This window comes from Sturnira hondurensis, unplaced genomic scaffold (genome assembly GCF_014824575.4).
Source record: "Sturnira hondurensis isolate 20B ecotype Veracruz unplaced genomic scaffold, ASM1482457v3 Scaffold0008640, whole genome shotgun sequence".
NCBI classification, from domain to species: Eukaryota; Metazoa; Chordata; class Mammalia; order Chiroptera; family Phyllostomidae; genus Sturnira; species Sturnira hondurensis.
Genome location: NW_028081271.1, coordinates 19511611 through 19527271, shown reverse-complemented (window position 1 = coordinate 19527271; position 15661 = coordinate 19511611). Strand labels below are relative to the sequence as shown.

Here is a 15661-nt window from a genome sequence, read left to right as displayed (position 1 = left end):
TCACACAAAGGGTGGGGGGGACACCACAACCAACTTCTGAAAAAAGTGTTTTTTGAAAAACACTTCTAACTACATGACATTCTTTGGGAGTCAGCAAGATTACAGTGTTAGCTTTTCTGAGCACCAGTTTCAGAACATCTGACACCTTGAAAGAACTTGGACTATATCTTGTTTCTTTCAACCTCTAAAAACTCCAAATGCAATAGTGAGTTACAGTTTATTCTTATGTTGAGGAGAAGGGACTGAATTTTGACAAGTCAAGAATTTCCCAACCCGTAGCAAGGTTTTGATCTTCCAGAACTTTGTTACACAGGCAGCAGCTAAGAATTACAACTAACAAATGAAACTAGACTATTAACTTCTTACTGGTCTCCAGGATGCTCAGCAAAATGGCTGGTCCTTAGCTCTGCCCAGCTCAGGATTTTTGCAGATGCTAAAATCATATTTTTACCTTGTCCATACCTTTGTTTTATCTTTAATGCTTTCTTCTAATAGGTGTTCCCATGAAAGTGCTTTTAAAGGAGACTGATAAGGAAGATCTACCAAAGCCCCTTTCTTGGCCATCTTTATTCTGATATAGATGAGTACCCAGCGTATCTCTTATTCCTCCAGCTGGTCTCTTTCCCCTTCCTTGGCCCTTGATCTTACATTACATGCTGTTGGCTAATTGAAACTGTGGTATCTGCTCCACTCCCTGACTCTGATAAAACAAACTCCCAGCAGTCCCTGGATGCTTAATGATAGCCAGGTGCCTTTATACTGTCCATTGTGGAAGGTTTCTCAGGGAAGCCGTGTTAGTGTGGACCCCAGAGGTATTACAAAGAGGTGAAGAAGGCTGGAAAATGGTCTTTTTCTCTCAAGAGTGTTGGCTGGCAGTCTCAAGCAGAGGGCAGTGTAGACAGCAGAGAGCAAAGGCCAGCAGGCCAAGCAGATGCACCAGGCAATGCTGTGGGCAGTCCCCAACCTCCAGTCTTCATGGCCCCACTGCACAGCTCAAGAAATGGAGGCCAGGAGTTGAACCTGGCAAGCAGATATTAGAGGAGAGGCAGTTAACCATTTCCTACCCCTTGATTTCCTCCCCCAAATTATACATACGAGGCAGGACCCCCAAACTGGAGTTTGTTTGTAAAAAACTTCTGCCCTGGCTGGTGTAGCTCAGTGGATTGAGCACAGGCCTGCGGTTCAATTCCCAGTCAGGGCACATGCCTGGGTTGCAGACCGGTTCCCTGCAGGCCAACTCCCAGCAGGGGACGCACGAAAGGCAACCATACATTGATGTTTCTCTCCCTCTCTCCTTCCCCTCTAAAGATACATAAATACATAAAATCTTAAAAAAAAATAAATAAAAAATTATTTAAAAAAAAACTTCTTACATGTTTAAACTTCAGTCTCCTTCAAAGTGCTCTCTATTTGATGCAATACGCCTATCAAGACATTTTTTTCCACTGCTCAAAACAGTTTGCACTTGTCGATTTTGATGCCTTTTAGTGCTTCTGTCATTTTTTGTTTCACTGCTTGCACACTGGCAAAACATTTCCCTTTGAGGACTGTTTTCATCTGGGGAAGCAAAAAAAAATTGCTCAGGGCAAGATCGGGTGAATAGGGAGGGTGGGGCACGGAGGTCATGCCGTTTTTGGTCAAAAACCACTGCACATTCAGCATGATGTGGGCAGGCGCACTGTAAATCGCCCATCATGAAATGGGCAAACACATTGAGTATTAAAAAGATACATATACATTCCTTGAAGCCACATGCACCCCCTCACAACAATGCCAGCTGGTACACTGATACAGATGGGTTCCTAGAACACTCATCTAGTAGGGGAATCCTGTACTACAAGGGGCATGCCCTCCCGAAGATAATTCCAGGTTTTTTTATGTTCCCCCCTTGTATGTACTTACGTGTGTATAGGGTGTGTGGGTGTGTATAGCATTTTCTCACCTTTCAAAAGTCATACTACAAAATGAGCTCTATTCAACTACCTCTCCCATGAGAAGCGGTCATTCCCAGAGAGGTACGAAGAAGGCATTTCAGTTGTAGATGTTGCAGGCTGATGCTCTAATGCTGAACCAACCTTCCAGCTGGGAGCTGACAACCCTGCTCATAATCAAGGGAAGAGTAGCAGGAGAGACTCTAGTTTGAGCGGTGGCCTGGGAGTTCTTTGTGAGCTGAGCAGGAATGTGATCAGTGATACAGCCGATATGCACATGTGCTGTACCAATGCAAGGACTCCTAACAATGACACTCAGCCCGTTAGGACCACAGTAAATCTGGGAGAGGTGAAGTTTTTGCAAAAGAGGCTGAACATAGTCAACTTAATTTAAACCTGAGTTGCAACCTACTAGGCCCTAATATGAATTTAGTGGGTTGTAATGAACATTTTTTAATGTTGGCTCTTTTTTGTTGTTTGTACTATTATTTACTTATGTATTGTTATTTTGTTATGGTTCCAATTTTCCCTCTTTGCCTCCCTCCATCCAGCCCACCCTCCCGATCCCACAGTCAATCATCCCCTCACCGTTGTCCATGTCCATGAGTCATTCACACATGTTCTTTGACTAGTCCCTTCCTCTTCTTTCCACCATAATCCTTCTTCCCCCACCCCTTTGGCGTCTGTCAGCCTGCTCCATGTTTCCATGTCTGTGGTTCTATTTTGCTTATTAGTTTATTTTGTTTATTTGATTCCTCTTATAAGTAAGATCATATGGTATTTGTCTTTCGCTGACTGGCTTGTTTCACTTAGCATAATGCTCTCCAGTTCCACCCATGCTGTCATGAAGGGTAAAAGTTCCTCCTTTCTTTCTGCTGTGTGTATTCCGTTGTGTAAATGTACCACAGTTTTTGGATCCATTCATTTACTGATGGGCACTTAGGCTGTTTCCAGCACTTGGCTATTATAAATAGTACTGCTATGAACATTGGGGTGCATTAGTTCTTTTGAATTGGTGTTTTGGAATTCTTAGGGTATAATCCCAGTAATGATATCACTGGGTCAAAGGCAGCTCCATTTTTAATTTTTTTTTAATTTAAAAATTTTTCTTATATTTAGAACAATTTAGATTCTGATACACATCACTATTTTAACAAAAAGACTATGATTAATTAGTTCACAGACATTTTAAAGATTGTATTTATTTATTTTTAAAGCAGGGGGAAAGGAGGGACAAAGAGAGGAAGAGAAGCATGGATGTGTAAGAGAAACATTGATCAGCTGCCTCTCTCACACCCCCAACTGAAGACCTGGCCTGCAACCCAGGCATGTCCCCTGACTGACTGGGCATCAGACTGGCGAGCTTTCAGTCCGCAGGCCAGTGCTCAATCCACTGAGTCACACTAGCCAGGGCTGTAACCAGCATTTTTAAAAATGGGAATGATTAGAAAATAGAGTACATTACATAATAAAAATAGATTGTATGTGAAACTTCTTACATGCATGCATATGAATATTGTATACATGTATAAAAATATATTTGTTACTGTGGGTAGCTGTTAGAAACATTTGAAAAATTGCCTTGGTTTGTAGTAAATCGTTGTGTGCTGTTGCAGTTAGGAAGTAAAAGTGTATGTCCATTGCCCGTCTGTCACCTCACACCCTGAAATCACCTGTGCCCTGGCTGAGAAGTCCGGGCTTCATCTTAGGTGCTCTTGATATGTCGTTACCCCCGCCCCCGCCTTAAGCCATACAACCACCCTACAAGGATTACAAAAAGAAAAAGAAAACCTATCCCTGTTTCACAGATAAGAAAGGTGAGAAGAAGAAGTGAGCCTGGGATCATAAAGTAGGGGAACCAGGACCAGAAGTCTCTGAATCCAAAACCTGTGCTTTGCCCACTTGGGTTCACAGGATCCCCTCTACCATTCCAATAAACCCAAAAACAGGTGGTGGTGCCCAGTGCTCACCTCCTCTGAGCCAGGGCCCACACAAACTCAAGGTCCCTGTCCTCAACCCCCAGCCTCTGCCTCCTAGGAAACTGCAGAGGAATCCTCCACCACAGCCTATAAATATTCCGTTTGGCTGAACAACCAAAGTTCCCCAGGACAACCAGCTCTCAACCCTCGGACCCCTTCTCCATGCTGTTGGCCATTTGTTTTAACTGAATACCCACACCCCATCCTCCATCTCGAACCTGGCTAACTTCTTATTGTACTTCCCACACTCAGCCCTAATGTCACTTCCTCCCAGAAGCCTTCCATAACACTCCTCCCTCTCCCTGTGTGATTAGGTGTCCCATCCCCTTGTACTTCCCAAACCCCTCCTCAGCGGTTCTACAACTTTCCATATGGGTCCTGTGGTTCATTTTTCTCATAACTATAGACCCACACAGTGGCCACTCAATACAGATTGTTGAATGAATGAGTGGAGTCCTCTCCTTTGCTCACCTGCCTCCATCCCCTGGCTCCAGAGCCTTCCTCTCCAGCATTCTGCACAGCCTGGGCCAGAGCTCTGTTATCTTCCTCCCTGAGCAGTTGTGTCCATCTGGTCTCCCTGGGGTGCTCTGCCGTCACCAAAAGCAAAGCCAGGACCTGGCCTGCTAGCTCAGTTGTTAGAGTGTCATCCTGATGTGCCAAGGCTGTGGGTTCAATCCCCGATTATGGCACATACAATAATCAACCAATGAACGTATCAATAAGTGGAACAACAAATCAATGTTTCTTTCTCTCTCTCTCTCTTCCCCCTCCACGCCCTTTAAAATCAATTTAAAAAAAAAAAAGCAAAGCCAGATACAATGTTTGTTGAATCAGATACAGATGACATGCAGAACTGGGGGAAATTCGCAGACCTCTCTCCGCCCTTACTCTGAGGGACAGTAAGAGTTAACTAGTCATCCAGCCTGGAAAAGATGAGGAAGAGAAGGAAACCTTGGCCCTGTGGGAGGTCACCAGCACCTCCTCCTCTGAGTCAATGGCAGCCTCTGACATCAGCAGCAGCTCAGTGCCCCAGGCTCCCCGCACAGCCTCCTCCCCTCTCACAATGGCCATAATTCTCCACAGGATGGCAACAGTGGGGCCTTGAACATTATCATCTGCAGGGCCTATCCCATCATAACCCCCTCCGCACTCCTCACCACCTCCACTGGAACACACACATGTGCATGAGGGGCACGTGTACCAAGAAGGGAGGAGCAGCTGTCCCAGCACACTGTCGGTACCTTCTCTTTCCAAGTCTATAAACAGCAAACCCCCCATCCTCACCCCCTCTGGCACAATGAACAACAGAGACCAAGTCCTCTCCCTTCGGTCCTGTCTTCTATTCGGGGCTCTTTGAGGGCCGGACACAAAGCCAAGAGGCAGGTTTCCTAATTCAAAAGACAAATTTGACCCACTGGACCTGCCTCAGCTGCTTCCCCAACTGGTCACCCGATAGAGAAGGAGCAAGAGCCTGCCCTGAAGCTGAGTGCTGGGGGGTGGGGAAGGATGTGGTCAAGGAGCTTCAGGGACAAACAATCCCACAGAAGAGACAAGCAAGCATACACAAACCATTACACAAATCAGGACTGGAGATATGCCCTTCTAGAGGTACTGGCAACAAGGGTGGAAGTCAAAGGAATAAGCCATCCCAGAAGGTCGTGTGGAGGAGGGGCCACAGGGGGCCTTGAGCAGTGGGCCAGCCCCTGGTGAGAGACAAGAGGACAGACGGGGCCTCTCTGAGTTGCTGGACCCTTCTCACTACTTCACCAGGGATTGAAATGAAGGGTGTGGGGCTTGCCCTGTTGTGTGTGGGCTCCAGGGACCAGGCCTGGCTCTGAGCAGGTCCTGTCCCTTTCATCCTTTCTGTAGTGAGGGAGACAGGGGGGCCTGCTGCTGCTCCTCGATTTTTAGGCCTCCCCTCTGCCTCCAGGCCGTGGCAACAGGGCACAGAAGTCTCACACAGGAGGCAGGCTCTGAGCCAGGGCCAAATCAGTGTGATTCTCCGACCTCCCAAAATTCTTACCAGATGAGTCTGGCTTAAAAACAAGTGCAAGGTCAACCTTAAAGGGAAAAGATTTCACCAGAGACCAGCATGCAGGCTGGGAGGGGCTCTCCCTCACTGGCCTCTAGGATGGGGTGTGGGGACAGCAGGGAAGACTCAGCTGCCTTATGAGTCTCTGTGTAGAGCACAGGCCCCCAAAGGGCAAAGACGGGGTGAGCACCACCGGGCCACGCCCAGCCCTGTGGCACAGCCTGCCCTACCTGGGCACTCAGAAGAAATCTGAGGAAGGGTGAAGGGTGCAGTGGGTCTCTGGTCCCCTGCCCTTGTGCCTCTGGGCCATTCTCCCCTCTGCTTTGGAGCCTTACTGTACTCGGCCCTGAGGCATCATTCTCACACCAGCACAAACCCCTAGGCCGGGGGAGCGAACTCTGAGCAGGGTTTTAGTAAAGGTGTTCATATAAATGGCCGAGTAAGTAATTCAAGGACTGAACACACGAAGTGCCTGGGGGTTGCCAGAGGAACAGCACGTGGGCTGAGGGTCAGAGCATTTTCGTGGTGTTCCCAACCCTCCCACTGACTAGATGTTTGACCTTGAGCAGGTCATTTCCACTCTCTGGACTTTGGGCTACTCAGACAGGGGCTGGATGGCCTCTACCAGCTCTGACCCACTAAGCTTTTAGCAGATACCCTGGGCACTCTCCTAGGCAGCATTGCTCAAAGCCTAGTGTGCAGTTCACAGAACATCTGCATGGCAATCACCTGGGAATTTTTACACACACACAAACACACAGCTTTCAAAACCTCAATTCTAGACCTATTAAATCTGGAGTTTCTGATGACATGGGCTAGAAACCTGTTCCAAGGAGCAGCCCATGTGCTATTTGAGAACCACTGTTGGATGGTGTATGCTTTCTTCTAAACCGCCTTTACCTCAGCTGCTTCTTTTTCTTTCCCCTCCATCCACTGAGTCTGGCAGCAACGTCCCTCCTCCTTTCTGTGCACTGTCCTGCCCCCTCCCCTCCCCACAAATGGTCAAAGCAGCAGTGTGAGGCAATCCCTCTATCCTTGACCCTTTCCTTTGCGCAGTGAATAATAGCTTTTTTATCTCTCAGTGATGAAGAACAGCCTTCAGCTGGGAGCATTTAAGACGCAGAACACAGGCCCCAGCCACAGCTGCAGGACCCAGAGGCAGACCTTGACGGGTTCAGGAGGGACAGAAGCCACCTTTGAGAGCAGAGGCAGAGGCCGCGGCAGCAGCAACAGCAGCAGCAGCCCTACCAGTACCAGCTCCCAGGAAAGAATGCTCCTAGCAACATTTAAGCTGTGTGCTGGGAGCTCCTACCGACACGTGCGCAACATGAAGGGTGAGTTCCCCGGGAGAGAGGGTGTTTGTGATGACGACCAGAAGCTCTCAGGCATGTGGTTCGGTGGCAAAGGTACTGGACTGGGGGCAGGTTCTGATCCCACCCGTGCCTCTTACTGGGCAAATCTGCACGACTCTTGTCCCTCCTGGACCTCAATTTTCCCACCGGTGCCTATGGGGCTCCCCTCAAGGGCTGCAATCTTCCTTCAACTCTTCCTGACTTGGCCTTCCTCTAGGATTGGTCCCAAGGGTGCCAGGGAAGTCCTAGCCACGGTGGGAGAGGTAGAAGCAAACCTTGACTGCAACAAGCAGGGAGGCATGCTCAGGGAAGGAGGTGGGGGGAGGAGAGAAGGAAAGGGGGATAAGACAGCAGGGTAGCCAAGACCCTAGCTGCTGGCTAGGGGGCAGGTGTCTTTAATTCTCCTGCTGTAGCGGGTTTTTTCTAGTTCAAACAAAGCTTCTTTCCCTTTCAAGGCCACTCTGGTGTGGCTGCCGTCCCCAGGCAGGGCCAGGCCTGGCCAGTCCGGACGGAAGGCAAGTTTCTGGGCCCGAAGGCAGCCTGGTGCAGTGTAATGAGCACTGGGAGTTGACCTGGTTCTAGTTCAGGTCTCCACTAGGAATCTGTCTGCTCCTGATCAAGTCACTTCCTTCTCCAAGCCAGTTCCCCATCTGTGACAAGATGAAGGGGTGGCGGGGACTTTCCCACCCCTGGGCAACTGTTTCCTTCTCTTCCCGCAGGGCTGCGGCAGCAAGCTATGCGGGCCATTGGCCAGGAGCTGAACCGGAGGGCACTGGGAGGCCCGACTCCGAGTGCGTGGATTAACCAGGTCCGGCGGCGGAGCTCTCTGCTCGGTAAGTGCCGAGGCTTCTGGGCTTCTGCCAGGGAGAGCAGGCTCCCAAAGTACAAACACTGCACATGTGGCTCTGGTCCCCACGACTCCCACGACCTTCCTTACTGTCTTGGAGAGAATGGGAATGGAGTTCTTCACAGCCATACCCTCTCCCCATCACCTGCATCTGCTGTGTCTAACTTGACCTGCAGGCTGAATCCTGTGGCTTTGGTCTTGGCTCTTGAAAGAGCAGATCCAGAAATCAAGGGGACACAAGCTGGTGGGAAGCTAGGGGCCGGGTAGGAAGCTTGGTCTCTCGTTGGCTGTGTACCTAGGTTCTCGACTGGAAGACACTCTCTACAGTGACCAGGAGCTGGCCTACATCCACCAGGGAGAGGAGGCTATGCAAAAGGCCCTGGGCATCCTCAGCAGCCAGGAGGGCTGGAAGAAGGAGGACCAGAAGGTAAGGGAGAGTGCGGAGGAATGCACGGTTCCTTACCATCCCACTGCCCTCCTCAAGGCCAGCTGGAGCAGGGTTGGGAGCATTCCTGCTCTTCTCAGAATTCCTGCCTTGTGCAGCAGTCATTGGGCAACAAGTAGTTTTGAGCATTCTCCTTTCCCAAGAATATACCCTCAGATACTCCCTTCGGCTACCAACGACACCCTGGAGACTCAGGTTTGAGAAACATTGTATCTTTACCTCCCCTCTAAGTACACTGTACACCTACGCAGCAGATACCATGCCATGGGGGTTCTGCACACAGTAGGAGGCCTCAGTACCCCAGGCTGGAGGTTCCAATGCTAAGGCAGCGTCTGTGCTGTTCAGCCTTCCTTATGGCTGAGCTTGCAGGGGTGACCTGGGCTGTACCAAAACACAAGTGGCCCAAGCCTTTGGGCTCTCTACTCCTGAGCACTACACCTTCCCTGGGAGCCAGTAGTGAGGCACATGTTCAAGGCCAATGGCTCTACTGAGACTGGTTTTATCTTCACCAAAAGTGTACATGCTGCCCATTGCCTGAAGTTCCAGTAAAACCTCTCCTTCTTCAAGTTAATAGACTACTATGTTGGGAGTCAGGAAACCTGAGATTGAAGCCCAGCACTGCTCTTGGCCAAGGCTCGCTGGGCAAATCACTGCCCTTCTCTGGCCCTACATCCTTGGGTGAAATGAGGTACTGGACTGAAAAAGCATTTAAGATCCCACCCAACATTCTATGTGCATAATGAGTTGGTTGTAGACCAGACTTTTCACACTCTGAGTCTGTCTCTCCCAGGATCTTTAAATTTCTTAAGTAAAGTCCTTTTCAGCTGGGCCTGCCGATGCCCATGAATATTTGCCACCAAGACAAAGGGGCCTAGGGGCAGACAGGTCACTTCTGGTCTTCAGCAGATGTGCCAGGCTCGTGGCAGGAAAGATCACCTACTCTTCTTAGTCAGAAATATTATAGTTCCAGATTTCTTGATACGTGGTTCTTATCCCTGTGCCCTTCCTGTCTTGCCTGATATTGTCTGTCTCAGGTCAGGAATATTTTTCTCTAATTTTAACCCGGGGCTCCTTTCTCTCCCTGACAGGCCAATGGGGACAAAGTGCTGAGCAAAGTGGTCCCAGACGTGGGCAAGGTATTCCGGCTGGAGGTGGTGGTGGACCAGCCCATGGAGAGGCTTTATGAAGAGCTTGTGGAGCGCATGGAGGCAATGGGAAAGTGGAATCCGAATGTCAAGGAGATCAAGGTGAGGCGGAGCCCAGGGGTGAGTGGCAGGGACCCGCGGGAGCCCCGTCTGAAAGGTGGCCAAAGCTGTGGGTGGCAGTGCCTTGCCCCCAACCCTGGCTAAGTTGATTCTGGTTCCCCGGGGCCTGGCAGGTCCTGCAGAAGATTGGGAAAGACACGGTGATCACGCACGAGTTGGCTGCGGAATCAGCAGGAAACCTCGTGGGGCCCCGTGACTTCGTGAGTGTGCGCTGTGCCAAGCGCCGAGGCTCCACCTGTGTGCTGGCCGGCATGGCCACAAGTTTCGGGGAGATGCCCGAGCAGAAAGGCGTCATCAGGTAATACCGGCAGCAGGCTCGAAAGCTCTGTTTCTGAACACGGGCCTGGAGGCCATGCATGCGATGAATGCGGGCTCCAAGAAAGCAATCCTTGGTCCCTACGCCCAGCTTCCCATTACAAAGGAAGAGTCCCATGTTCCATAGCAGCGGACAAAGACAAGATTAGCCTTACTTATACAGCCAGTTTGTCCTGACCCCCTCTGAAAAGTTTAAGGGCCTTACTCGTTCACTAAAGCAAGAGCTAGGGTTGAGGTGTGGCTGGTATGGTCAGGGAAGGCTGTACTATGATTAAAATACAAGCCACACCTCTTAGAATTCGGCTGCTGAGTTCCTCAGGGGCCCTGCCACCACCCTGGACCCAAAGTCCCTGTTACCCAGCAACTACAAGGCACCACAGGAAGCCTCCAGGTCCGGTTCTAATCAGTCTCTGTTCCGATAAGCTGGTACCTGGGCCACTGTAAAATATCACCCTTGGCAAAGGATGCTTCTCTGATGCTTGGAAAGACAAGGCACTCGAGAAACGTGGTTAGAACAGGCCCCCATGTGAGAACTCAGAATTGTCCTCCTGACTTGATTTCTTTTCCATCGCCAGAGCTGAACATGGTCCCACCTGCATGGTGCTCCATCCCCTGACTGGGAGTCCCTCAAAGACCAAACTGACTTGGCTGCTCAGCATTGACCTTAAGGTGAGGGGCATGGGAGGCGGCACACTGGGCAGCTGGTGAGAGAACAGTAGGTTCCTACCCCTCCCGCATCATTCCACACAGAATAGGAAAAATCCTTCCATTTTGAGAGAATCAGACAGTTGACGAGGGAAGAGATTTGAGTAATGGCTTGACATTCCACATCTCAGCAGCCTGCAATGGGTCCCTCTTACCTCCTCACGTGAAATTTCAAATCTGTGGTTATCTTAGAAAAAAAGGAAATGGGCCCAGAAAGGTGGGCTAACTAGCTCAGGGTCACACAGCTGGAGAGACAGGTCTGAAATTTGTCCTGAGGGAAAATCCTGTGCTTCTGGCACTTTCACAATGGCAGGCAGGACCACAAAGGACTCCTTCAGCCCTTGACCCTGGTTGACTGAAAGGCTGCACCTATCCACAGAACTCGAAGACCAAGACCATACCAACTGGTAACGTTTGTGATAGGGTCCAGAGGTCTAGAGTGGAATAGCCCATGAGATGGCCAGATCCTTCTGTCTTCTACCCTAGGGATGGCTGCCGAAGACTATCATCAACCAGGTCCTATCACAGACCCAGATGGACTTTGCCAACCACCTGCGCAAGCACCTGGAGTCCAGTCCTCCTCCCCCCGAGGTCAGGTGTTGAAGACCAGCCTGCTGCTTCCAGCTGTTCTAGCTGCACTGTCTTGCATGCTCATCAGGAAAATCCCTCCCAGAAGCCTACAAGGCTGCTTGAGATCTTCATTCATCTGGGGACAGTGGGTTGGGGTGGCAATGTATTTATATTGTGATAGTAGGACTCAGATTGGCACAATTTTAGCACCAAGAAAATAGGGATGGGGCTTTTATACAAAGATGAGCCTTCTAACTTCATTCACCACTTAGCTGTGAAATGAAGGTCAAGATTCCCAAATATCTGTAAAACTTTTCTCTGGGCCTTTACATGTCTGCCTAAAAACATCGCAAAATGCTACCAGCTGAGGGAAGGTGCAGAGAGGGTGCTAAATACGAGGATTGGGACCTCGTGCTCCATGGGCTGGAGAGCTCCACTCCCTGCAGGTGGTGGGCGTGGCCACAGCAGGGCCTTACAGCAACGCTCTGCCCCTCCACCAAGTACGCAGAGAGCTGCACCCAAGTGCAGGCTACTCCCCCAGCAGGTGCCTTCCAGAGACCTAGTTCAAGTTTTCCTGATGAAAGAATACAGAACCGTTAGGCTGGTTCCCCTACTTCTTCCATGAGCACTAGTCAGAATAAAGAATCATGACAAATAACAAAAACTTCAGTCTGTACCTGTTTCAAGTTCTACTCCGAAGAAATCTTTTTCACTAAACTGCAACTTCATACTAAAGCTTTGAATCCTAGACAAAAATCTTAATTAAATGAAAATTCCCCAAGCTCATTAAAAGTAAAAACTACTGGGGACTTATGTCACTTAATTATTTAGAATTTGTTATCAGAACCTTTCACAAAAACAATTTCCATGCTAGGCACAAGCCTAAACTTTAAGAATTCTGTAACTGGTAGCTGATCAATGGGTATTGTATGATGAAGATTATGCCTGAGGATTTGTATTTGACTTAATTATAAGAAAGGACAGTGTAAGTTGGGGTGGTGAACACACAATAGCATATACAGATTTAGAATTGTACACCTGAAACCTATATAGTTTTATTAACCCATGTCTGCCTAATAAATTCAATAAAAAGGAAGGACAGTGCCAAACATCAATGAATGAACAACATTACTAAGATAAAGTTAAAAACAAACTGTGTTTTCCCATCAGTGACTATTTAGATCTAACAAGGCAACTGACTCTTAGTCTATTTATCACACCAGCTTTCAGCTTGCCTGAGGCCCGCCAGTCTCTCTGCTTTAGGTCAATGTTTTACTGCTGTGACGGATGGCTGGAAAAAGGGGTAGTCTGGGATAGCAAACTCCCTTTCCAAGAAGTAGAGAATTTATGTTATAAAAATGTAAACTGGGATGGGATTATTTGCTAAAACGTATACCACTTGAAGCTTTTCCATTCTAGTGCTAATAGATTGGTGATGTATACCTTTTGGAAATAGAGCTCTATTTTATTTATTTAACAAGTTAGCAGTAGCAGACATTCTGGTATTTATTGAGGCATTGAAATTTTACAGGTAGAGTTATTTATTGTTATTTATTCTGTTTCTTAGAGTAATCTATTTTTGGCATAGATGAAATTATGGCTTATCTGTCCAGGAGCTTCAGAGTGTGAGGGTGTGATTGAAGAAGTATTTGTAGAACAGAATTATCATCTATTCCCAGCGAGGAGAAACTGATTATGTGTTTAAAGATGTGTAGAGCAATATATACTCTAGTTTCAAAAGAAAACAGGATGATAATAAAGACATGGGCTTTCAACACACAACATGGTTTTGAGTTTGACTGTAATTTGCATTGTTGAAACCAACAACCACACCTTTGAGATGACTGTGGAGGTTTTCTCCCACTTGGTTAACTCTTTATTGGAATAAAGTAAGTTGTGATGATCTGCTTGCAAAAGCAATTTTTTTAATTTATTTACCTCATCTGAGGACATTGTTTCATTGCTTTTAGAGAGAGAGGGAGAGAGAGAAATGTCTATCGGTTGCTTCTCATAGATTCCCGAACTAGGGATTGAACCTGCAACCCAGGTATGTGCCCTGACCTAGAATTATATCCACAACCTTTTGGTCACAGAAAGTCACTCCAAGGAAGCCACACTGGCCAATGCCAGAAACCATTTTATACAGGACTATATAGAGAGTGGGTATTCTCTGAGCCCTTCAAATGAACCTTATCAAAACACATACACACATTTTGAATATGAAGTATAACACACAAAATCATTACTCCTGTTATCTGATTTATGAAAGCCAAATGTGTAAGAAACTAATTTTATCATTTAAAGAGCTGTATATGTGGCAATCATTTTTATATTTTATAATTTATACAATTATGTACTGTGAGGGAACTTTGCCCACAGAACCCTGCTGTCCACCATGGATGAGAATAAGTTTACCAAGACAGATGTGCTTGGAGAGGAAAGGTGGCCAATCTCTCAAAGGAGAAGGGCCAGGAGCCTGTTCCTCAATGGGCTTTTATTGGGTTCAATTTCCACAGGAATATGGGTAAAGCTCATCAATCATTGTCAAGCAGTAATGATCAAACAATAGATAACATACAAAAAACTATGAGGGCTTATTCTGAGTCAGGGTCAGTTAGCTATAAAAGTCTGGGAAACAAACTCATTTCCTGCTTGGACCCTTATCAGAAAACTGAGGACATTCTTAGCAAAGCAGGTTTCACAGGTTTTTATGCATTTTTTCTTAGGCATGATTGCCTTGGGAGAACAGTCCATTCCTGCCGAGGGCTGCACCACCCTCCAGCATTGTTTCAGGCTTAAGTCAGGCAGGGGAAGTAAGGCAGCCAAGAGACTAGACTTTTTGCAGACAGAATGAAGACTCAAAGTATGTCAAAGACAAGGGGCGAGGGCCCATCACTCGTTTTCTATAGGCCACCGAGTCCTTCCCTGAGGGCCCCTTCACAATTGTGTCTATCTTAGGTCATCCCTCCCTTGAGGAACCTTACGCATCATTGGCTACGCAGTCATCTGCCCAAGGCCAAGCACGGTGAAGTAAAAAGGGGCAGAGATGGTGCCCCTGCCAGGGAGATAAGATGTGTCTCCACTACAGCCTTAGCCATGGTGTGGGGTTAGTTTCTGAAACCAGGCAGGGCGGTTCCCAACAATATACGTGGTGATTTATATCAGTTACTTCCAGCTTCCTCTAAATAACACCACCCTCATCTTTTCCCCCCTTTTTAAAAATATATTTTATTGATTATACCATTACAGTTGTTCTGTTTCCCCCTTCATTCCCCTCCACCCTGCACACCCCTCCCCCTTTAGTTTATGTCCACGTGTCTCAAGTTCTTTAGATTCTATATTTCTCGTACTATTCTTGCCCTCCCCCCTGTTTTTTACCTACCATCTATGCTACTTATTTTCTGTGCCTTCTCCCCCTTCTCCTCCTCCCACTCCCCTGTTGCTAACCCTCCATGTGTTCTTCATTTCTATGGTTCTGATCTAGCTGTCCTCTTGGTTTGCTTTTGTTTTAGGTGTGGTTATTAGTGAGTTTGCTGTCCTTTCACTGTTCATATTTTTCATCATCTTTTTCTTAGGTAAGTCCCTTTAACATTTCATATAATAAGGGCTTGGTGATGATGAACTCCTTGAACTTGACCTTATCTGAGAAGCACTTTATCTGTCCTTCCATTCTAAATGAAAGTTTTGCTGGATAAAGCAATCTTGGCTGTAGGTCTTTGGATTTCATGACTTGGAATACTTCTTTCCAGCCCCTTCTTGCCTGTAAGGTCTCTTTTGAGAAATCCGCTGACAGTCTGATGGGTACTCCTTTGTAGGTGACTGTCCCCTTATCTCTTGCTGCTTCTAGGATTCTCTCCTTCATTTTAATCTTGGCTAATGTAATTATGATGTGCCTTGGTGTGTTCCTTCTTGGGTCCAACTTCTTTGGGACTCTCTGAGCTTCCTGGATTTCCTGGAAGTCTATTTCCTTTGCCAGACTGGGGAAGTTCTCCTGTATTATTTGTTCAAGTAAATTTCCCAGTCGTGGCTGTTTCTTTTCCCCTTCTGGTACCCCTATAATTCGGATGTTGGAACGTTTAAAGATGTCCTGGAGGTTCCTAATCCTCTCATTCTTTTGAATTCTTGTAACTTCACTTTTTCCTGTTTGGGCATTTCTTTCTTCCTTCTGGTCCCCCCACCTCCGCCTTGATTTGAGTCCCTGTTTCCTTTCCATCACTATT

General features: G+C 47.6%; 1 protein-coding gene across 1 annotated transcript; it reads left to right on the top strand.

The window, feature by feature from the left end:
* Window positions 1-6802: 6802 nt before the first annotated feature.
* STAR (steroidogenic acute regulatory protein) lies at window positions 6803-11905 on the top strand. Its single transcript, XM_037055366.1, has 7 exons — window positions 6803-7276; window positions 8014-8127; window positions 8441-8568; window positions 9675-9833; window positions 9965-10149; window positions 10742-10835; window positions 11358-11905. Exons 1-7 carry the CDS (start codon window positions 7027-7029, stop codon window positions 11472-11474), a joined length of 1047 nt encoding a protein of 348 aa, XP_036911261.1. The 5' UTR covers window positions 6803-7026; the 3' UTR covers window positions 11475-11905.
* Window positions 11906-15661: the final 3756 nt, after the last annotated feature.